General features: G+C 36.3%; 1 protein-coding gene across 1 annotated transcript in view; it reads left to right on the forward strand.

The window, feature by feature from the left end:
* The window catches only part of LOC121318358 (membrane-associated guanylate kinase, WW and PDZ domain-containing protein 2-like), a 208,162-nt gene that overhangs the window by 189,093 nt on the left and 1,788 nt on the right, over nt 1-17,281 (forward strand). The window contains exons 20-21 of the mRNA XM_041254921.1: nt 6,108-6,246; nt 9,528-9,616. Coding sequence (XP_041110855.1) covers nt 6,108-6,246; nt 9,528-9,616 — 228 coding nt within the window. The remainder of the gene's footprint in view (nt 1-6,107; nt 6,247-9,527; nt 9,617-17,281) is intronic.

The following is a 17,281-nucleotide window of genomic DNA, read 5'->3' on the forward strand; positions in this document are numbered from 1 at the left end:
GAAAGTACTCAACTATAGTAATATTTCTTTACCTTTAATTAGCTCCAGAAAACTGTGAATACTTGCATTACTCTACCCACCTCTCTCCAACTGACTAGCGGACATTTCACAAGTTACTGAGGAGTCAGTATCGCTCTCACTCACATCATTGTCAACGTCTCCGCTGTCTTCCACTATACTCTGAGTCGCTGAGAGATTGGCAGCACTGCTAACACTAACAGAGGCTGTGTCTCTTCTCACAGCTAAACCATTCCTGGAGTCATCACTATGAGAGCCTATAGTTTCTGAGAATACACTGTGTTTCGCTGAATGAATCTCCTTAGTTTTTATATTCCTCTTTTTTTCCAGGCATTTTCAAATCAATCTTTGCATTAATCACCTGCCCACCCTCCTCCATTCCTGATCGTATATCTGCACTGTTACTATTCCTTTTAAGATTTCTTTCTATGTTCTCAGTATCCACATTTTTAACCATTCTAGTACTTGTTTTGGAAACATTTGAATCATCAGCAGCCTTTTAGAGATCCCGATTCCTCCACACCATTATCAGTTTCTGGGGCTCTGATCCATTGGCTCTCTTTCTTTCTCAGCAACAGACTCTGCTACTGCAGACACGGTCCCCCAGTCTCTCCCACACCGGGCACAACTGCAGTATTCTGAGCTGCAGTGCCAGCTGCCTTACTCACAGGCACCTCTGTTCACTAGTTTATACCCTTTCATTATCGTGGTCCTCATTGTTTTTACAGTTTTTTGCAATGTGCCCCTCACGCCTGAAACTGAAACATTTAATTAATTATTTTGAGGCAAAGATTACATAATCGGCACCATCAACACGAAACCTGAAAGCTATGTTTAATTCCTCGTTAGTGTTATTTAGAAGGATATAGACCTATCTCCTGAAAGAAACAACGTGTTTTAATTCAGGTTTTTTACAGCCCAATATCTGACATCATCTGTCCGTGTCTGCTTAGTTCTTTTAAAATCAGAACATTAGAAATAGTAACTTTTTTAAGTAGGGACCGCAAGAGGCAAAATAGAAACTAAAACCCCACTAATTACTAATCCCTGCTGCACTACCTTTTGAACTAATTTCTCATTACTGAGGAAAACCACTACAGCTTTATTCATCCTTGAAGCTGATTTAATGTTTCCACACCCAGTTACTTTTCCGAGTTCGACAACTCATTTTTGCACAGGTTACTATAGCATCAGCGTGCCGTGCCACCTTGTAAAATTTTCAAAACCAAAGCGCAAACCACTTGGCGTCCTACCAGACTTCGCCATAGCGACCGTGTATGGTAAAGAACAAAATCAGGCAAACACTTAAATAAACAAACAGTCCTTTTAAGCAGCAAAACAAAGACAAAGAAAGAAAAAAGAGAAAACAACAAAAAAACAAAATGACTCGCAAGCCAATCACTTGAGACTCACGCACTCCCTCCCAGCAACCTCAACGACAGACAGCATGAAAGGAGGCATTTTATATTATATATATATATATATATATATATATATATATATATATATATATATATACAGTGTGTAAACATGTCTACAGAAATATCCTGTTTATACATCCACATTATTTTAATTGTAGTCATTTATGGATGTTTAACATAAATCATTTACCAGGCCACCCTTGCACACATGTTGCCACATCTCTAGGGTTTCTTTTTTCTGGAAAAGTAAAAACATTCATTATAGTAGACATTAAAGTCAATTAAAGTGTAGTACAAATTGGAAGGAGTGTTTTTTTTTTTTTTTTTTTTTCTCCCTCCAGATACATATCCTTTAATTGCAGCATTGATCAATTAGTATTCTGGAAAGGAAAAGACTTGCAAAATGCACCTTTTACAGACTGCTTCATCACAACCTTTGTAAATGATTTATTTCACCCACAGGCATGACGAATGAGGTGCTTAACCACATGGAAAGCTGGTGACAAATCATTGGAAATTACCCCCATTGGTAGATGTTACTGTTTGCTTTAAGAATATCAAAAAGAACTTAAACAAAGTGAATACTTCAAAATCAAACAATAAACGGCAGCAATGCACTTGTTGTATTTATTTGTTTTTTTAGGACTGTTTTTACAGTAAGAAGACTTAACAAATCAGCTAGTGTAGGGAGGTGATACAGTGTGTATGTTTAAACTGTAGGCCGGAGATACATGAGCAACTGTTAATGTCAGTTCCAGTTGACAATAAAAACGTGATAACTGAATTGCTGTTGCTAAATGTGCCACATTATTTTAAGCAATTGTAACATGGCACCTGTTTGCAGTAAACATGTTTCAGCAGCTGCTATAGTTATTGGAGTAATTGTGAAAAGACGTCAGCGTAGAAAAACTCAGGTAAAATACAGAGTTTGGAGGTTTGTCTTTTACCCCCTCTTGTGATTTTCAGAAAATATTTGCTAATTCCTTATATTCGTTCTCTTCTTTATTGTGGTCTTTAGATTCTGCACATCTAACATCCCATAAACATGTTCTATCATCAAAAAAAAAAAAAAAAAAACATGAATTTCAAAGTTTCCTCATGTGTCCACTTCTGTAGCCATTCTTCCTATTTAGCAAAATTGAGAGTAAAATCAGGTAATTAGAAAATGCAATGCCATTGGCTGAACACGCAGGCATGTAGAAAAATTGTCAAATTAGCTTTGTTACAAATACTGCTACTGCAAATGAATAAATAATAATAATAATAATAATAATAATAATAAATAATAATAATAATAATAATGTGTTATATAAGTACACTATCTAAAGTGTTTGTAATTATTCAAAACATTTCATTCCTTTTAAAAAAAAATGAAATTACAGGGACTGCAAATTATTAAAACATTCTTTATCTAAAACTTAGAACATAACATGTAAAGTGCAATTGTGTAACAGATCAACTATAATCAAAAAGTGCAGGGAGGGGGGGGGGGGGGGGGTTGCACAGATGTTTCGCCAGACCTGCCGCTATTTCTCAGTATGTATGTATTTATGTATTTATTTTGTGTTTCTGCATAGAGTGCACTTTGGATTTGAGTTTCGCCCCACAATGCTATGACAGCTCTGCTTTCTTGCTCTCTCCAGTTCACGCCGCGGTCAGAAACAAACAAACAACCAAAAAAACCTGTGCCGTGTTTTTAAGCTAATCATTGATACAATCAAAATATTTATATAAATAATAATAAAAACAGACAACAAAAAGACAGTGTGTTAAAGCATGTTTGAAACTAAAGCAATAACTAAGTGGTTTACAAAAAATTAACGGGGAAAAACCCACTCCAGGATAGTTTTTGCATAAAATTATTTCTTCTAGAATTTTTTTAAATAATTCTCACCGAAATACTCAAATATTGCACTTTTCTTTCTTTGACGTGCACCCGCATCTGCACCTGTTTAAAAAAGCAAAAAAGCTATCGGCAAAAGGTTACATTACCCAAATGTATGGATATTTGACGACAACTTAATAATAATAAAACATAGATATTCACAAATACTCCTCATTATAAACAGTGAATAAATTCAAATATTCAGGACGCTTGTGTCTCTAGTCGTTCTCTCTTTTTGTGATGCTGCAACGGCACTGCAGCTTCTTCCTGTTTAGATTCCGCGGGGGAGGAGCCGAGAGGCACTCACGTCTGCGTGACTGCGTGGCTGGCACTGAGCCACGTTTTTAGTTGGCTGTTTTTAGGACAGCTGAGTCGGCCATGTGCGTTTACACTGCAGAAAAAAGCTGTCCTAAAAACGGCCAGTGTAAAAGCACCATTAGTGACACACGATAAATCTTTATTGTCAATTTGGGTTAGCAAGAAAAAATTGCTTTAAATTGCTGGGTATCTCCAGCCAGTTGTATGTTTTTACAAGACAAAGCTTTTGCAAGTATTACGGTAAAGTTATTACTTTGATTACCTAGTAAGGTAACTCTTCAGTAACCAACCTATGGACTTTATCAGTGCACATACATTGTTCAGGGGACCTCTTGAAGTGGTGTGGGGACTGATATCTGCAAGGATTGATAAGTAAATGTGTCAGTTTTTCAAAGACATTACATTAAAAAAAATAAGGTCTCAATAATGTGTGTGATTTATGAAGTGATAGCAGTAAATATTAGGTAAGATTGACGAATTATGTTGTTAACGATTTGTAGCCATATAGCCTGTGAATAATACAGGGGCAAACCTTTGGCTAACTTCAGAAAGGATTTCACATATTATTAGTAGCATGACTTATCAAACCATGCAATTTATCCATGATCTTTACAATTCTGTCACACACATTATTATTATTTCAGATGTCTATGATATCCCAGGACTAGATAATAAAAATAAATATGTCGTTAAGATATAAATATAATAACACGGTTTATGATGACTGCAAAGTGTCTGATTTATTAAACAAATAGTATTTTTTTTATGTTTTCACCAGAAAGGATACAAATAATATGTTGCCAGTGCTGCCTGGTTGCACACACACAGGTCTTAAAGTTTTCAGCATCAGTGAATAGAGATATATTAAATAAACTACAGAAGCTTAAAAATAACAAATCACCTGTCCCAAATTAGATTTATCCAAGGGTGATTAAGGAAACAAGGGTAGAAATATGTAAACCACTGGTTACTATCGTGAATAGTTCTGTGGAAACAGGTGAGGTCCCTGAAGACTAGAAGCTTGCAAATGTTGTGCCATTATTTAAAAAGGTGGTTAAGACAGACACAGGTCATTACAGACCCATTAGTTTAACTTCCATAACATGCACATTGATGGAAGCAATATTAAGAGGTATGCTTGAAGACTATTATACAGCAACAATGTGATAGGAGTTAGCCAGCATCTATTCAAAAGAGAGGTCATGCTTAACTAACCTGCATTTTTTAGGATGTCGGAGCTAATGTAGATGATGGCAATGCGTCTGATATTATTTATCTTGATTTTCAAATGTTCAACGTGAAAGACTTGTACAAAAATAAAATCAGCAGAAATACAGGGGAGGACATGCAATTGGATACAGAACTTGTTAAAAAGCAGAGAGTAATTGTGAAAGGCGTAAAAGCGGTTTGGGGGATGTACTTAGTGGGGTACTGCAATGTTCTGAACTTGGACCATTACAGTTCTTTATTTATATAAATGACTTAGACCAATATACACATTGCAAGATTTGTTAAATTTGCAGATGATACCAAACTTGGGGGAGTAGTGGACTCTAAATCCACAGCCCACCTAATTCAAACAGAGTTTGACCTTCTATGTAACTGGGCAAACTTGTGGCATATGTATTTTAATGTTAAGAAATGTAAAGTATTGCTTGTAGTAATCCATGTTATAGGTATAAAATTATCAGGATGAAAATAGAGGCTGAAACTTTGAAAAGGATCTCAGGGTTATGGTGAAGTCATCATTAAAAGTATGTCGCCATTGTGGTGAGGCAATTAAAAAGGCAAATAGAATGTTAGGCTATGTATGTGTTGCAAAAAGCATGGAATACAAGTCTAGAGAGGTTACGCTGAGATTATACAATGCCCTAGTTAGACCCCACCTAGAATACTGTGTGCAGTTTTGGTCACCTCAGTACAAAAAAGACATCATTGCACTGGAAAAGGTACAGTGAAGGGCAACGAGGCAGATCCCAGGTCCTAATGACATGAGCTATGAGGACAGCTTAAAATAATGACATCTCTTCAGTCTAGCAAAAAGAAGGGAAAGGGGACATGATTGAAGTCTTTTAAAATCATAAATGGCATAGATAAAGACACTACTTTAAGTTTAGCATAGAGAGAAGAACAAGGGGGCATAAATGGAAGCTGAGTAAAAGTAAGTTTAGAACAGAAGGTAGGAAGCACTTTGAGAGTTATAAATGCATGGAATAACTGACCAAGTGAAGTACTAGGTTTTAAAACAATAGGAACATTACAAAAAAAACTTGATTCTGTGCTTTTAAATTAGGTCCCCCAGTATGGGAGAAAGGTGTGCTAACAAGGGACAAGCCTTGATGGGCTGAATGACCATTTCTCGATCCCGTTTTCTTATGTTCTTTTATAACCTAGGATATATTTTTTTCCTTTTTGTTTCCCAGTGTACTAAGACACTTTTAACATGATATTCTTTTCACTGACAGGTTGGTGATCAAATCATAGAAATCAACGGTGAGAGTACGAGAGATATGACCCATGCCAGAGCAATTGAGCTCATCAAATCAGGAGGCAGAAGAGTGCGTCTGTTGCTCAAGAGAGGGACAGGGCAGGTCCCAGAGTATGGTGGGTTTTCACATTCTTCTTCTTCTTCTTCTAACTAGCATTTACAATAAAGACCTTGAAGCATATCAATTCTTGTCTTTATTAACTGCACTTACAAGTACTTACAATAACGCTTGATTGTGTCATGATTTTTAAGTAACAATTGAAACTTAAATTCCGTTCAAGGCGTGGCTGAGATTGCTTGGTGTTGCAGTTACATTTTCATATCAAACAACAAAGGCCGTGTCAAGTAACACTTAGTGTTGGACCTCCATCTATGTATTCATTGTCACATGTAATTGTCTCATTTGTCATTACATTAGTTCCTTATTTATACTTGCTAGTCAAATTTGAGACTGGATGACACTGATAATGTTACAGTGGTCTTCAAATTGCAAGAGTTCAGTTCCAGACAGATAAGCTACAAAAGCATTTAGACCCTCCGTAATCAATTACAAATATTGCAGTGACTTGGCTTGGCAACAGGGTAAAGAAACAACTAAAGAAACAGCAAAATATGTCTCCACCTGTTCATGCCACACCCACTGTTCTTTCTTTTATGATATGTTGCAGTTACAACAGAAATGTATTGTGTGAGATGATGTGTTAGGGTCCCCCTGCCTTCAGTCCTGTGCAGCAGGACGTGTTTTTAAACCCCACCAGTACAGCTGTTTTCCATCAGCAGGCTTGGTGAAACTTGTAACACACTCAAAAACAATTAAAGAAGGAGTGAATTGTAAGCAATACTAATGAATGAAAGGGGAATTGGCTAAATAAGTTCTGAAAAGCTATTATTAAAATGATCGTTTAGTTTATTTTGTAATGAGATTTGTAAGTCTGTTTTAGCTTAATATCATAACAATATACAGGAGAAGACAACAGGCAAGCCCCCAAGTAAATCCAGAATATAACGATTTACAGCTTCCACAATATGCCGCCATTTGACGTGCAGATTTAAAGCCTGATGTATTAGTGTTCAGTGAGTTGGAAATTATTTTTTTTATGAGGTCTCTTCAGAAGTTAGTGGTTTATATTGAATATGGTAAAGTCATTGCAACACAGAATCTCCATCCATTATCACAGCATGTTGTATTATAACTCCCAGAAAAATACCAGACAGTCGTTCAGAGAACATAAAAAGGAAATTAACTGTAGAACACTTTGCATTTCCTGAAAGTGCAGTCCAGTTCCAGCAAAATTATTTTTTGCAGTCGCCAAGCTAAGAGAAGGCATTTATGGAAGATGCAGTAAGAAATTGTTGTTTAATAACATAGTACAAATGATGACAGGCAATAATACCAGATAAAGCTACTATTGTCATTTTTCCATCTGCACTGTTAATCCAGCCTCAAATTCATCTCTGTACCATATGAAATTCCAATCTGCCTCCAGACATGACATAAAGGGGAAATGTGTATGTAACACATTTCATATCATTGCTATTAAGTCAGTAAGTCAGCTACCAGCAATATTATAATTATTACACAGCCTCCATATCAGAGGACGTGCTGTCTTTCTTACAGAGTCCCAGCTGTTTTTCACAGCTCTGTTTCTGATGTTAAAAAGCTAACTTTAGCTAGTCACACATGGCAGTCAGGGTTCTTCAAGTGCCCTCCTCACAGCTGGGGAGAGTGATTGTGGAATTGACAACGCATTAATCAGCCTGCTGTTATATAATGTAAAGACACTGCAAACAGCCTGCCCATGGAGGCCTCTGGTTGCTCTTCTGGTGAGCCCCTTTCACACTGGCATGCTCTACCCAGGTCAGAACCTACCTGGGCATGACCCGGTGTCATGGTATGTGAATTTACACTGCTTTGAATAAAGCAGGGTTGACCTGCGCGTATCACAATGCCTCGGAAGCAGCTTGTTACTGATGCTTCCATCCAAGCTTCTGTGGATTGAACAGTCGGCCCAAATGTTGATTAGAGCAAATATTTCTTCATCCCTGCTGCTGGCTCATGGTGTGTCTCAATAAACAAAAATATGGCTAAACAGAATAAACAGAAATGTTCCTTGCTGAATTGAAACCTTCACGCAGACATGGCTGTTTGTTATTGCGTCAGCTCACGAACGGCCATCAAGCATTTTGTCTCGCTCAACCTGGGGCAAAGCATGTACACCCACATCCTCAGGTGGGTCACTGGGACCTGGGTACGACCCAGATACCTGGTTTCACACTACACAGGATTATGACTCCGGATAGTCTGGAACTGGGTAGGAGTGCCAGTGTGAAAGGGGCTGCGAGTGTCTTTTCTTGCAAGTTAGGCAGAACAGCTAAATTGACGAGAGCCGTATATCTCGAGACTTGAGTAGTGTATCTGTATCTGATATTGCACTGAATCGGAGGACAGCGCACCACGTTTTTTCAAACCAAAACCCTTTTCTGCAGAAAAAAAACATCAGAATATTTATTCTATTAAATATATATTATTCATGCCTTAATTTACCTTCTGGTGGATATAGAAACATTTTAAGAACTGTTTTGCTGTGGGGTTCTTTTATGGATTAGATTATTAATATAAGGCTGATATTAAAGTTTGTAAAAATAAGTAAAATACATGAAAGGGCCCTACTTTAATGAATTAAACAGCAGTGTTATTTAGATCCACCAATGTTTAGATCATTTGAATAGACCCCTGCGTCGTCTTTTTATTTCTTTGAAGAAACTTAAAAATACATTGTAGATTTACATTGGACCATTTCATAACTTTTTTGGTACATTTGTTTGATACATAACTCAGATTTTGTGGTGATTCAAACCAAAGTCGTGACAACCCAATAAAATCTAAATAAACAAAGCTTAAAATTAAAACATGCTTGGTTGATAAGCAGATTCTTTGGTGATCTGCAGCACTGCTGCTTTCAAACAAAGGTTAAATTAATTGTGTGTTATCCAGTTATCAGCAGGTGATAGGGACACAGAGGCTTTTAATGACAAACTGGCTGAGAAATAGAAATCTTGTTTTTGTCAGCGGGAGGCTAACTAGGGATTAATAACTTTGTCCTTTTGGCATAATTAGCACCTCATTAATCATAGCTGCTTTCCAAGCATCTCAGAACACCTTGTTTACTTCATTTGAAAATGTACTGGAACCTTGTTGCTAAAAAAAAAAAAAAAAAAAAAAAAGCATGTATTTGCATATTAATATTCTGTTTAATGTTAAACTCCAACCTGTATTTTCAACATTCTCTCAAGAATAACTTTGAACTAACAGTACTATAAATAACATTCTGTCTTAATGTCACTGTTTCTGTTAATTCTAATGATTGGTCCTAGGCTGTTCCTCCCCTTCCTTTAGGAATGGTACCTTCCAGCCTGTCCATGTGCATGAAAAGTGACAAGCATGGCTCCCCATATTTCTTCCTATCGGGCCACTCTAAAGACACGGTTTGTAAAATCTGCATGCATATTACCATTCAATACTTCTTTTCTAATTTACTGAAACTTCACTTTAACCTGTTGGTTTATTATACAGTACCAGTACTCTTGTTAAGAAAACCATGGCTCCCTCTTTGGGTTAGTGGCAACAATGTTTAATTGGAAGGGGAAATGGTGTGGATTTCTAACCCAGCTGGTCTGTTAAGATCACAATATTTATAAAAGAATATCTATGAATAACCTGCACTTCAGATTGTAACATTTTACATATGAAGGTGGAGATAAAGCGCCCCTTTCACAAAGCTTGAAGAGGCTAGCAACTATTTGAAACAGTTTTGTGAGTATCAAACTTAAAATAAAAATATTGTTTGTGTCTGTTTTTCCATAATATATGAAGTATATAAATATAATCCATGAAAGTACTTACCTGCTGTTGGTGCCTGTCTGTCACATGGGCACTATCAAATCTGTCATGAGCCGTTCACATACCTAACAATGGTGGAATTGTGCAGGAGGTTTGTGAAAAAAGCATTCTGTTGGCCTAAGCCAAACTATTCAATTCAGTGTTTTGTAAACTGCTGCCGTGCTGTTCAAAATTATTTCTTATCAAATAGAGCAAACAAAAAATATTTGATTTAATCTGAAATCCTTTTTTGAATTCTGTAAGCATTTTCTCCAGGATGAGACAAATAGATGTTTTTTATTTGTTTGTCATTATGGTAGTTTATTATCAGTTATAAATGTAGCTCCGTTTAAGAGATATCTATACTCTAATACAGCAGGATTCAGAGCTAACACCAGGGATGGTACGTTAATAAGGACTGGCATAGGTACTGTAGCGTGTTTAAATTAATACTTTATACCAACTAGCTTTATTTCTTACCTCTTAAATGTTCTCTAGTATTCTGTGTGTTCTCTAACATCCTCTGTTGTTGTTTCTGCGTAGTTCATTGTTTACCGTGCTTTAAATAATTCCACCAAAAATGTCCTTTTTTTCAACCACCTCTAAAAGCAATTGACTGCATCCATTAAAATATTTTTTCAAAAAGTCTCTTGGCATTATGTAGAATAAACGTGACTTCAAATTACAGAGATAAAAGCACATAGTTACTCAATATTTAATTATTAAACGGGAGCAGTACGTTGTTTGTGTATAGTGTTCCGCGTTTGCGGTTTATTCTGAATTTTACCGAAAAACTACAGGATTTTTTTTTTTTTTAACTGGATGTCGGTTTTTACTGATTTATACCCGATTTTTGCCTGTTACTCAATTTTTTCCCAGTACTATTTTTTAGGAAATGCACAATATTTTGATTGAAATGTTGTTTTATTTTGACTCTGACATTGTAATAAGCAGACCTACACTGTATCCTAGGATACAGCAGACGTTTAGACGTTATAGGATCAAATAACGTTCAAACTTGTTGTCTGTCACTTCACAAACACATTATCACCTGATTATGTTGGCCAATCAAAGTCTGGTTATTGTGGCTATTGCTGGGCGTAGTAACTGCTAGCTTGATCAAAAACTAAATTGAAATACTTACATGAAAATATTTTTTTTTTAGTGGATGAGGAATGAGGAGAAACCATAAATCAGTTTATGAATATTCAAAAGAAAACGAGTGTTTGAAGTATACAAAAGGCAAAAATAGCTGAAGTGGGTCATATGAGGCAGAGGATGCATAGCGCTGTAAATACTGCTGCATTGAGGTACATGTTCTATTGCTATGCATCATATTCCACATGTAAAGTGTACATACTGAGATTTTTTTCCCCCCAATTTTGGTACCAATGTTTCAATTAAAAACAATTCTTGACTGATTTTTTATCCATATTCTAATATATGCAAAATAAACTCCGAAAAATTCCCAGATTTTTTTAAAAAGATAAATACAGAAAACACAGAACACTATTTATACATAATTGTAGTTGCTATCTCAAGTTTAGTTTTTACTTACCCTGTTAGTCAGGTTCCCTCCCACTTAAGCTCTTTCACACTGGCGTGATCTACCCGGGTCAGATCCTACCCAGCTCAAGGCCTGGTATCATGCGGGTCGGCTACGTGATTTCACACTGCTTTTGATAAAGCAGGGTTGACCTGGGTGACAGACTCAAGGACACAATGCGAGTATCGGTGCCCCGGAAGCAACTTGTTAAGGACGTTTCCATCCAAGCGTCTCTGGATTGAACTGTTGGCCCAAATGTTGATTAGAGAAAATGTTTCTTCATCTCTGCTGCAATCTGGCTCCTGGTGGTTCTCAATCTTAAAAAATATGGTTAAACAGAAATGCTCTTGGTGGAAGGTAAACCTTCACACAGGCGTGGCTATTTGTTACTGCATCAGCTTACGAACGGCCAGCATACATTTTATCTCACACAGCCAAGGTCAAAGCGTGTCGACCCACATCGTACGTGATTTCACATTACACAGGATTGTGACCCAGGTAGTTAGAACAGGTCGGGACCCAGGTAGGAGTGCCAGTGTGAAAGGGGCTTCAGAAAAACAACCTCACAGTGAGCAAAAAAACACTGGGGTAAAACTGAATCCAGTGGAGAATAAATTGTGTAGATTTTAAATTCTAAGAAATGTAGTACTGTTCACATAATTGATTAAATGAAACATATGCTGCTATTTCCCATGCAACCACAGTTTCTTCAAAAAATCTGCTCGTATGCTTGTATATAAACACATTTGACAACATTTGTGAACCTATAAAATCTTCAAATCCCTGATTCATAATTAATATTTTAAGTGAATTGCTTAAGTCCTATGAAATGTTTGACATTGCAGCCATGATGTTTTAAATTTGACAGACAATATGAATATACCTATATGGGCAGCAATGCTCTCTATTAAGTTTCAGGACTACATAGTGCATTTGTGCCTCACTGAGTTACTCTATGTTCCAGAGTTAAAAAAAAGTCAAAAGTTCAAAGACCCTGGAAAGCACTTCATGCTCATGTGACAATTCCAAAAGCAGGTTTAGAGTGGTATGCAAACACTTAAACATAACTTACTGTTTTAACTACTAGTTCATGTTTTGGGAAGGGGTACAGCAGATCTATGAATATTGAATCAAAGGGGGGTGTCCACGGGTACAGGAGGTCTGGAACACATGTTTTATTCGAAATTGCAGTTACCTTTAATTATTGTTCTTAACTCCCTAACATGTACACTACGCCCCTCTTCTTACTGAGTGCAGCCTAAGTTGCCCTTAAAACACCCATGGGGACCATCATATCCCTGTAGTGTGTCCATGTACTCTCAACACACTGCCTTTGCGTTGCCCCTCACTGAGCCAAAAATGGCATTGCTGCCTGTTAATTGGCCAGAGACATCCCTCTAGCCTTCTCAGGTAGTTGTACCAGGTCCCCCAGGGGGGTGGCATGCTACAATATGTAGGTTTAACCCTCCAAAGAAATAGCTGATCTATAAGAGGTAAATCACTGGCCATATTTGCCATCATGTGAAAATATATTTAAATTGCTTTTTATAAGTGCTGAAAAAGACATTTTCATGGAATCCAATTTCTTTTTTACACTTTGCAATCCAGTTGAAACAAAGCAATTTCATTTACTAATAGTGTATTTATCTCACTGGGCTTAAACTGTTGATTTATGGCTAATGTAATAGAGATTGCTAAGAGAGCTGCATCTTAATGCATAGCAGAAAAAAAAGACTGGAGTAGTGTACTTTAATGTGTCTCAACCAGTGAAATGTTTAGCACAAGCAGCAGAGTTATAACGTACTGTATGTACTATCAAGTGGATAACCCCTTATGGAACAAACATTTTGAATATATGGTAGAAAAATATGATCCTTATACTTTTCATATATAGAAATAGGCCCCTTTTCTATATATATTTTAAACATATGGGATATATTTAAAATATTTTTAAATCTGTAATCCATGTATTTTTTTATATGGATTACAGACTAATGAAAATATATGGTGCACTTTAGCAGTAATGTGTACTGACTCAGTGGTGCAGAATTATTCCACACTACGTTCACCACCCGCAATGGGGCAAAACAGTCACAGCATAAACTAGGAATGCAGTCTTATTTCCCAGGATACATCTCAGAATTTGTATATCCCATCCACATCCCAGCCTCATGTGTGGCACATCCACTCTTATATAATACAATGCTATGTAAAGCTGCCCTAGCAGCTGTTCAAACGATTCAGTTGGAATGGTTGTTGCACATGATCAGCTGCAGTACTATTAAGCAATTCTAATGGATACGGCTGGTAAAAACAGAATTATAAACCTCACAAATCGTCACAGCTAGTTCTGAGTACAGCAGATACTATCCAACAGCAGATGTCCATGTAGCTTTTCAATCTTGTGTTACTGTGTTTTGCATTTAACCATGGATTTTACATGTTACATGCTATAGAATTAGAGTGAAGATAAAAACTAAATTATATAAACATGGCTGCTGTAAACTACAGTAGCTACTGTATAGTGGAGAAAATAGTCAATATTGAAAAGAGATTTGAAAATCCATTAGAAGGCAGTGGTTCTGATCTCTCTTACCTTCAAGGTATAGACCTTGACCTATGTCGAGTAATGCAGTGTTTACCAGAAATGTAAAAGTGGTAAGCACCAGTGGGGTAACGTAAGCCCCCTCAGATTGGAAGACAGGAAGCCTCAGAGTGGAAGACAATCTGTCAATCTTAATTGGTTTAAAATGTTGTGGTGTATATATATTTTTCCCTGGCAATTTTCCTGGTCCTGCGACCAATCAGCATCAGGGGGCGGGTCAATGCTTTGTGCATGTCCTTGCCCCGTAGGATTCATTCTGCAGAACCAACGAGTGTTAACAGGCATTTTATTCAGTTCACATTTTTCAGTTTAGGTTGTGAGTTAATTAGTCCAAAGAACTAGAGACTGTAAACATTGTATCGAAACTGCTTCAGTCTAAGGACGTGGACCTTTTTCTAGCAGCTAAAATGTTAAATAGTGCAACCGAGACCTTTATCCAAACTGCTTCCTAAAGCGTGTAAACTAAAGCTACCACATCTTCACTTGCAAGTAGTTGGGGAATTGAACAAAAGTTTACCGAAAACGATTACGACGTACATAAAAACATTTTGATGAACGCTGTGAAGACCAAAGATTAACTAACCCTGAGGAACATTTCAAGGTAGCTGTGGTCTTCACCAACATTGACATTATTGTTGCTCAGCTGAAAACCTGTTTCTGTGGAATGAACACTATAGTGCAGCGGTTTCATTTTATATGTCCTTCTGAACTTCTTAGTAGTAATGACGATGCACTATTTAAGTCAGCCGAGTCTCTGGCAGCTCAGTATGAAGGGGATTTATCTCCAGACTTTTCTACACAGCTACTGTCATTCAGAACTGTATTGAAAGACGAAATACAACAGATTGCTGGTTGTACAATTAAATATCTAATGGAGCTTTTATTTTTTAAACATAAAGCTACACTGCCTAGTGTTTTGAAGTTCTTTTTGACTATACCAGTTACTGTGGCGAGTGCAGAAAGGTCCTTTTCAAAACTGAAATTGATCAAAAACTACCTTAGATGTTCAATGACCCAGGGGAGAGTGTCAGGCAATTTAGATGTGAAAGCCTGATAAAGGAGTTTGCACAAAAAAATGTGAGACAGCAATCTCGCTTTTAGTAAAATAAGTGATGATGCCCGTTTTAAAAAAATTAAAATAAAAAGAAGCACCGTTCCACAGTCAAGCAAAAGGACAGACAGTAGTTTTATATATTTTGAGGGGGAAGCGTTTGATTTCGTAGGGAGGGGAAGTTTTAAAGGAATTAAGATTTAAAGGAATTAAATTATTTTGTTTAAGTAACTGTTGTTCACGTTGATTAAAAGTTAAAAGTGTTTATATATGTATGTGTGTGCTGCATGAGAGGAGGCTCCTCAGCTGTGTGGATGCCACTGGTAGGCACCACTTTGAGACCACCATGAAATGAATCCTTATTGATATTCATACTGAACTTCGTGTACAGCAGACAGTTTTTTTTAAATCTTTGTTGGTAATAATGTCTGTTTCAGCTGTCTGCCTAGAAAGAACAGTGTTAACTGAAACAGAACATTATTGATTAACTGTCAAAAAGTGACAAACAGTTTGAACATGAAAGCTAAAATACCCTGTTAAAAACTTTAAAAAAAAGATGATTTAGCACAGATTACTAAATATGATGTAGCATTCTTGTTTTTAATCAGTGCGCTTTTAAACTACCCAGACTATCAACTAAATGGAGATGTTAATAAGTACACTGTTGCAGGTGCACTTTGCTCTTCTTAGGAGGTGTATATTGTAAGGATTCACTTCTATAGACTTGGAAATTCATTTCTTGTGGCTTGAGAATTATATATATATATATATATATATATATATATATATATATATATATATATATATATATATATATATATAGTTTAGCATCCACGGGGGACAGCAGCAACAGGGCTGTTAGTTGACATAATCACAGCGGTACAGTAATGTAATGTAGACAGTCATATCTGAGATGGTTTATAAATCAGCCGTGAGACCCTGCCTCTCAGTCAGATTCAGTTGGTTTGTGTTTGGTGGTGTGAGCGTGCCCTCAATATGTTACTGTAATTGATACAATCCAGCAATTTGCTAACTCTATATTTGTGTTGTTAATTACTATATTTATGTTGTGTATATATAACTATAACCATTCTAACCATATATATAAATTCCATTTGAAATTCCAGTGGGCAGAGGCATGTTTGGACTTTCTTTTTCAATTTTATACAGTTCGTCAGCTGAGTTTCTCTGACCGTTGTTGAGCTGCGTATCATTCAAAGATGTTTAATGTGCAGTCGCCAACAAGTTAAGTATGTAATAAAAAATCTGTACAATGTTTAGTAGCTTACACATTGGGTTTTATATGATTTAAAATAGACTTGCGAGTACTACAGCCGAATGTCTAATTAATGCTTGCTTGTTATAGTGGTTACAGTTTTTCATCATCTACTGTGCAATTTTAGTTTTATTGCACTTTCTAAAAAGGGTGCTCTAACAAGTTGAACTAACCCAAATGAGTCATCTATGAGCCAGTGGTATGTGAACAGGGGTTGCACATTTACAAAGTAAACTTCTGCTTTTGCTAATGTAATTCATTGCAAATCGATTAGGTATAATCAAATCACTTGTCCTTTTGAATTAGATTTTTTTTTACTGTTTAAATAATGTTAGTGTTTACTTGTTTTGCAAGTTCAAATGACTTGATCAGCTGTATTGCCATGAATCAAATAATAGAATACATTTCCTAGTTTTTACTTGTCTGTTATAAAGAAAAAACACCATTGTATTCGGTGCCAATCCAGAATTTATAATCTGGAGTTGTTAATCCAAGGCAATATTTTATTAAGTAACAAATATGCCACCTTCAACATTAAATTAGCATTTTTACAGCAACATATTTAAAATGTAATAGAAATAAAGTATTGGAGCTTCATTTTTTTCACTTAACTGAATTGTAATCTCTCTCTTTCACTCTAACTCTTGAAAATGTATCGGGATTAGTAGTGGAAATTATAATGATTTCATTGAATTTCTTCCTTTTTATATACAAAAAAAAGATACCTCAAGGCATTTGGTATCATCCCAGTTTCTCAATTCTTGTATTTTCAATTTCCAGACTCTCATTCAGA

This window comes from Polyodon spathula, chromosome 7 (genome assembly GCF_017654505.1).
Source record: "Polyodon spathula isolate WHYD16114869_AA chromosome 7, ASM1765450v1, whole genome shotgun sequence".
Lineage (NCBI taxonomy): Eukaryota > Metazoa > Chordata > Actinopteri > Acipenseriformes > Polyodontidae > Polyodon > Polyodon spathula.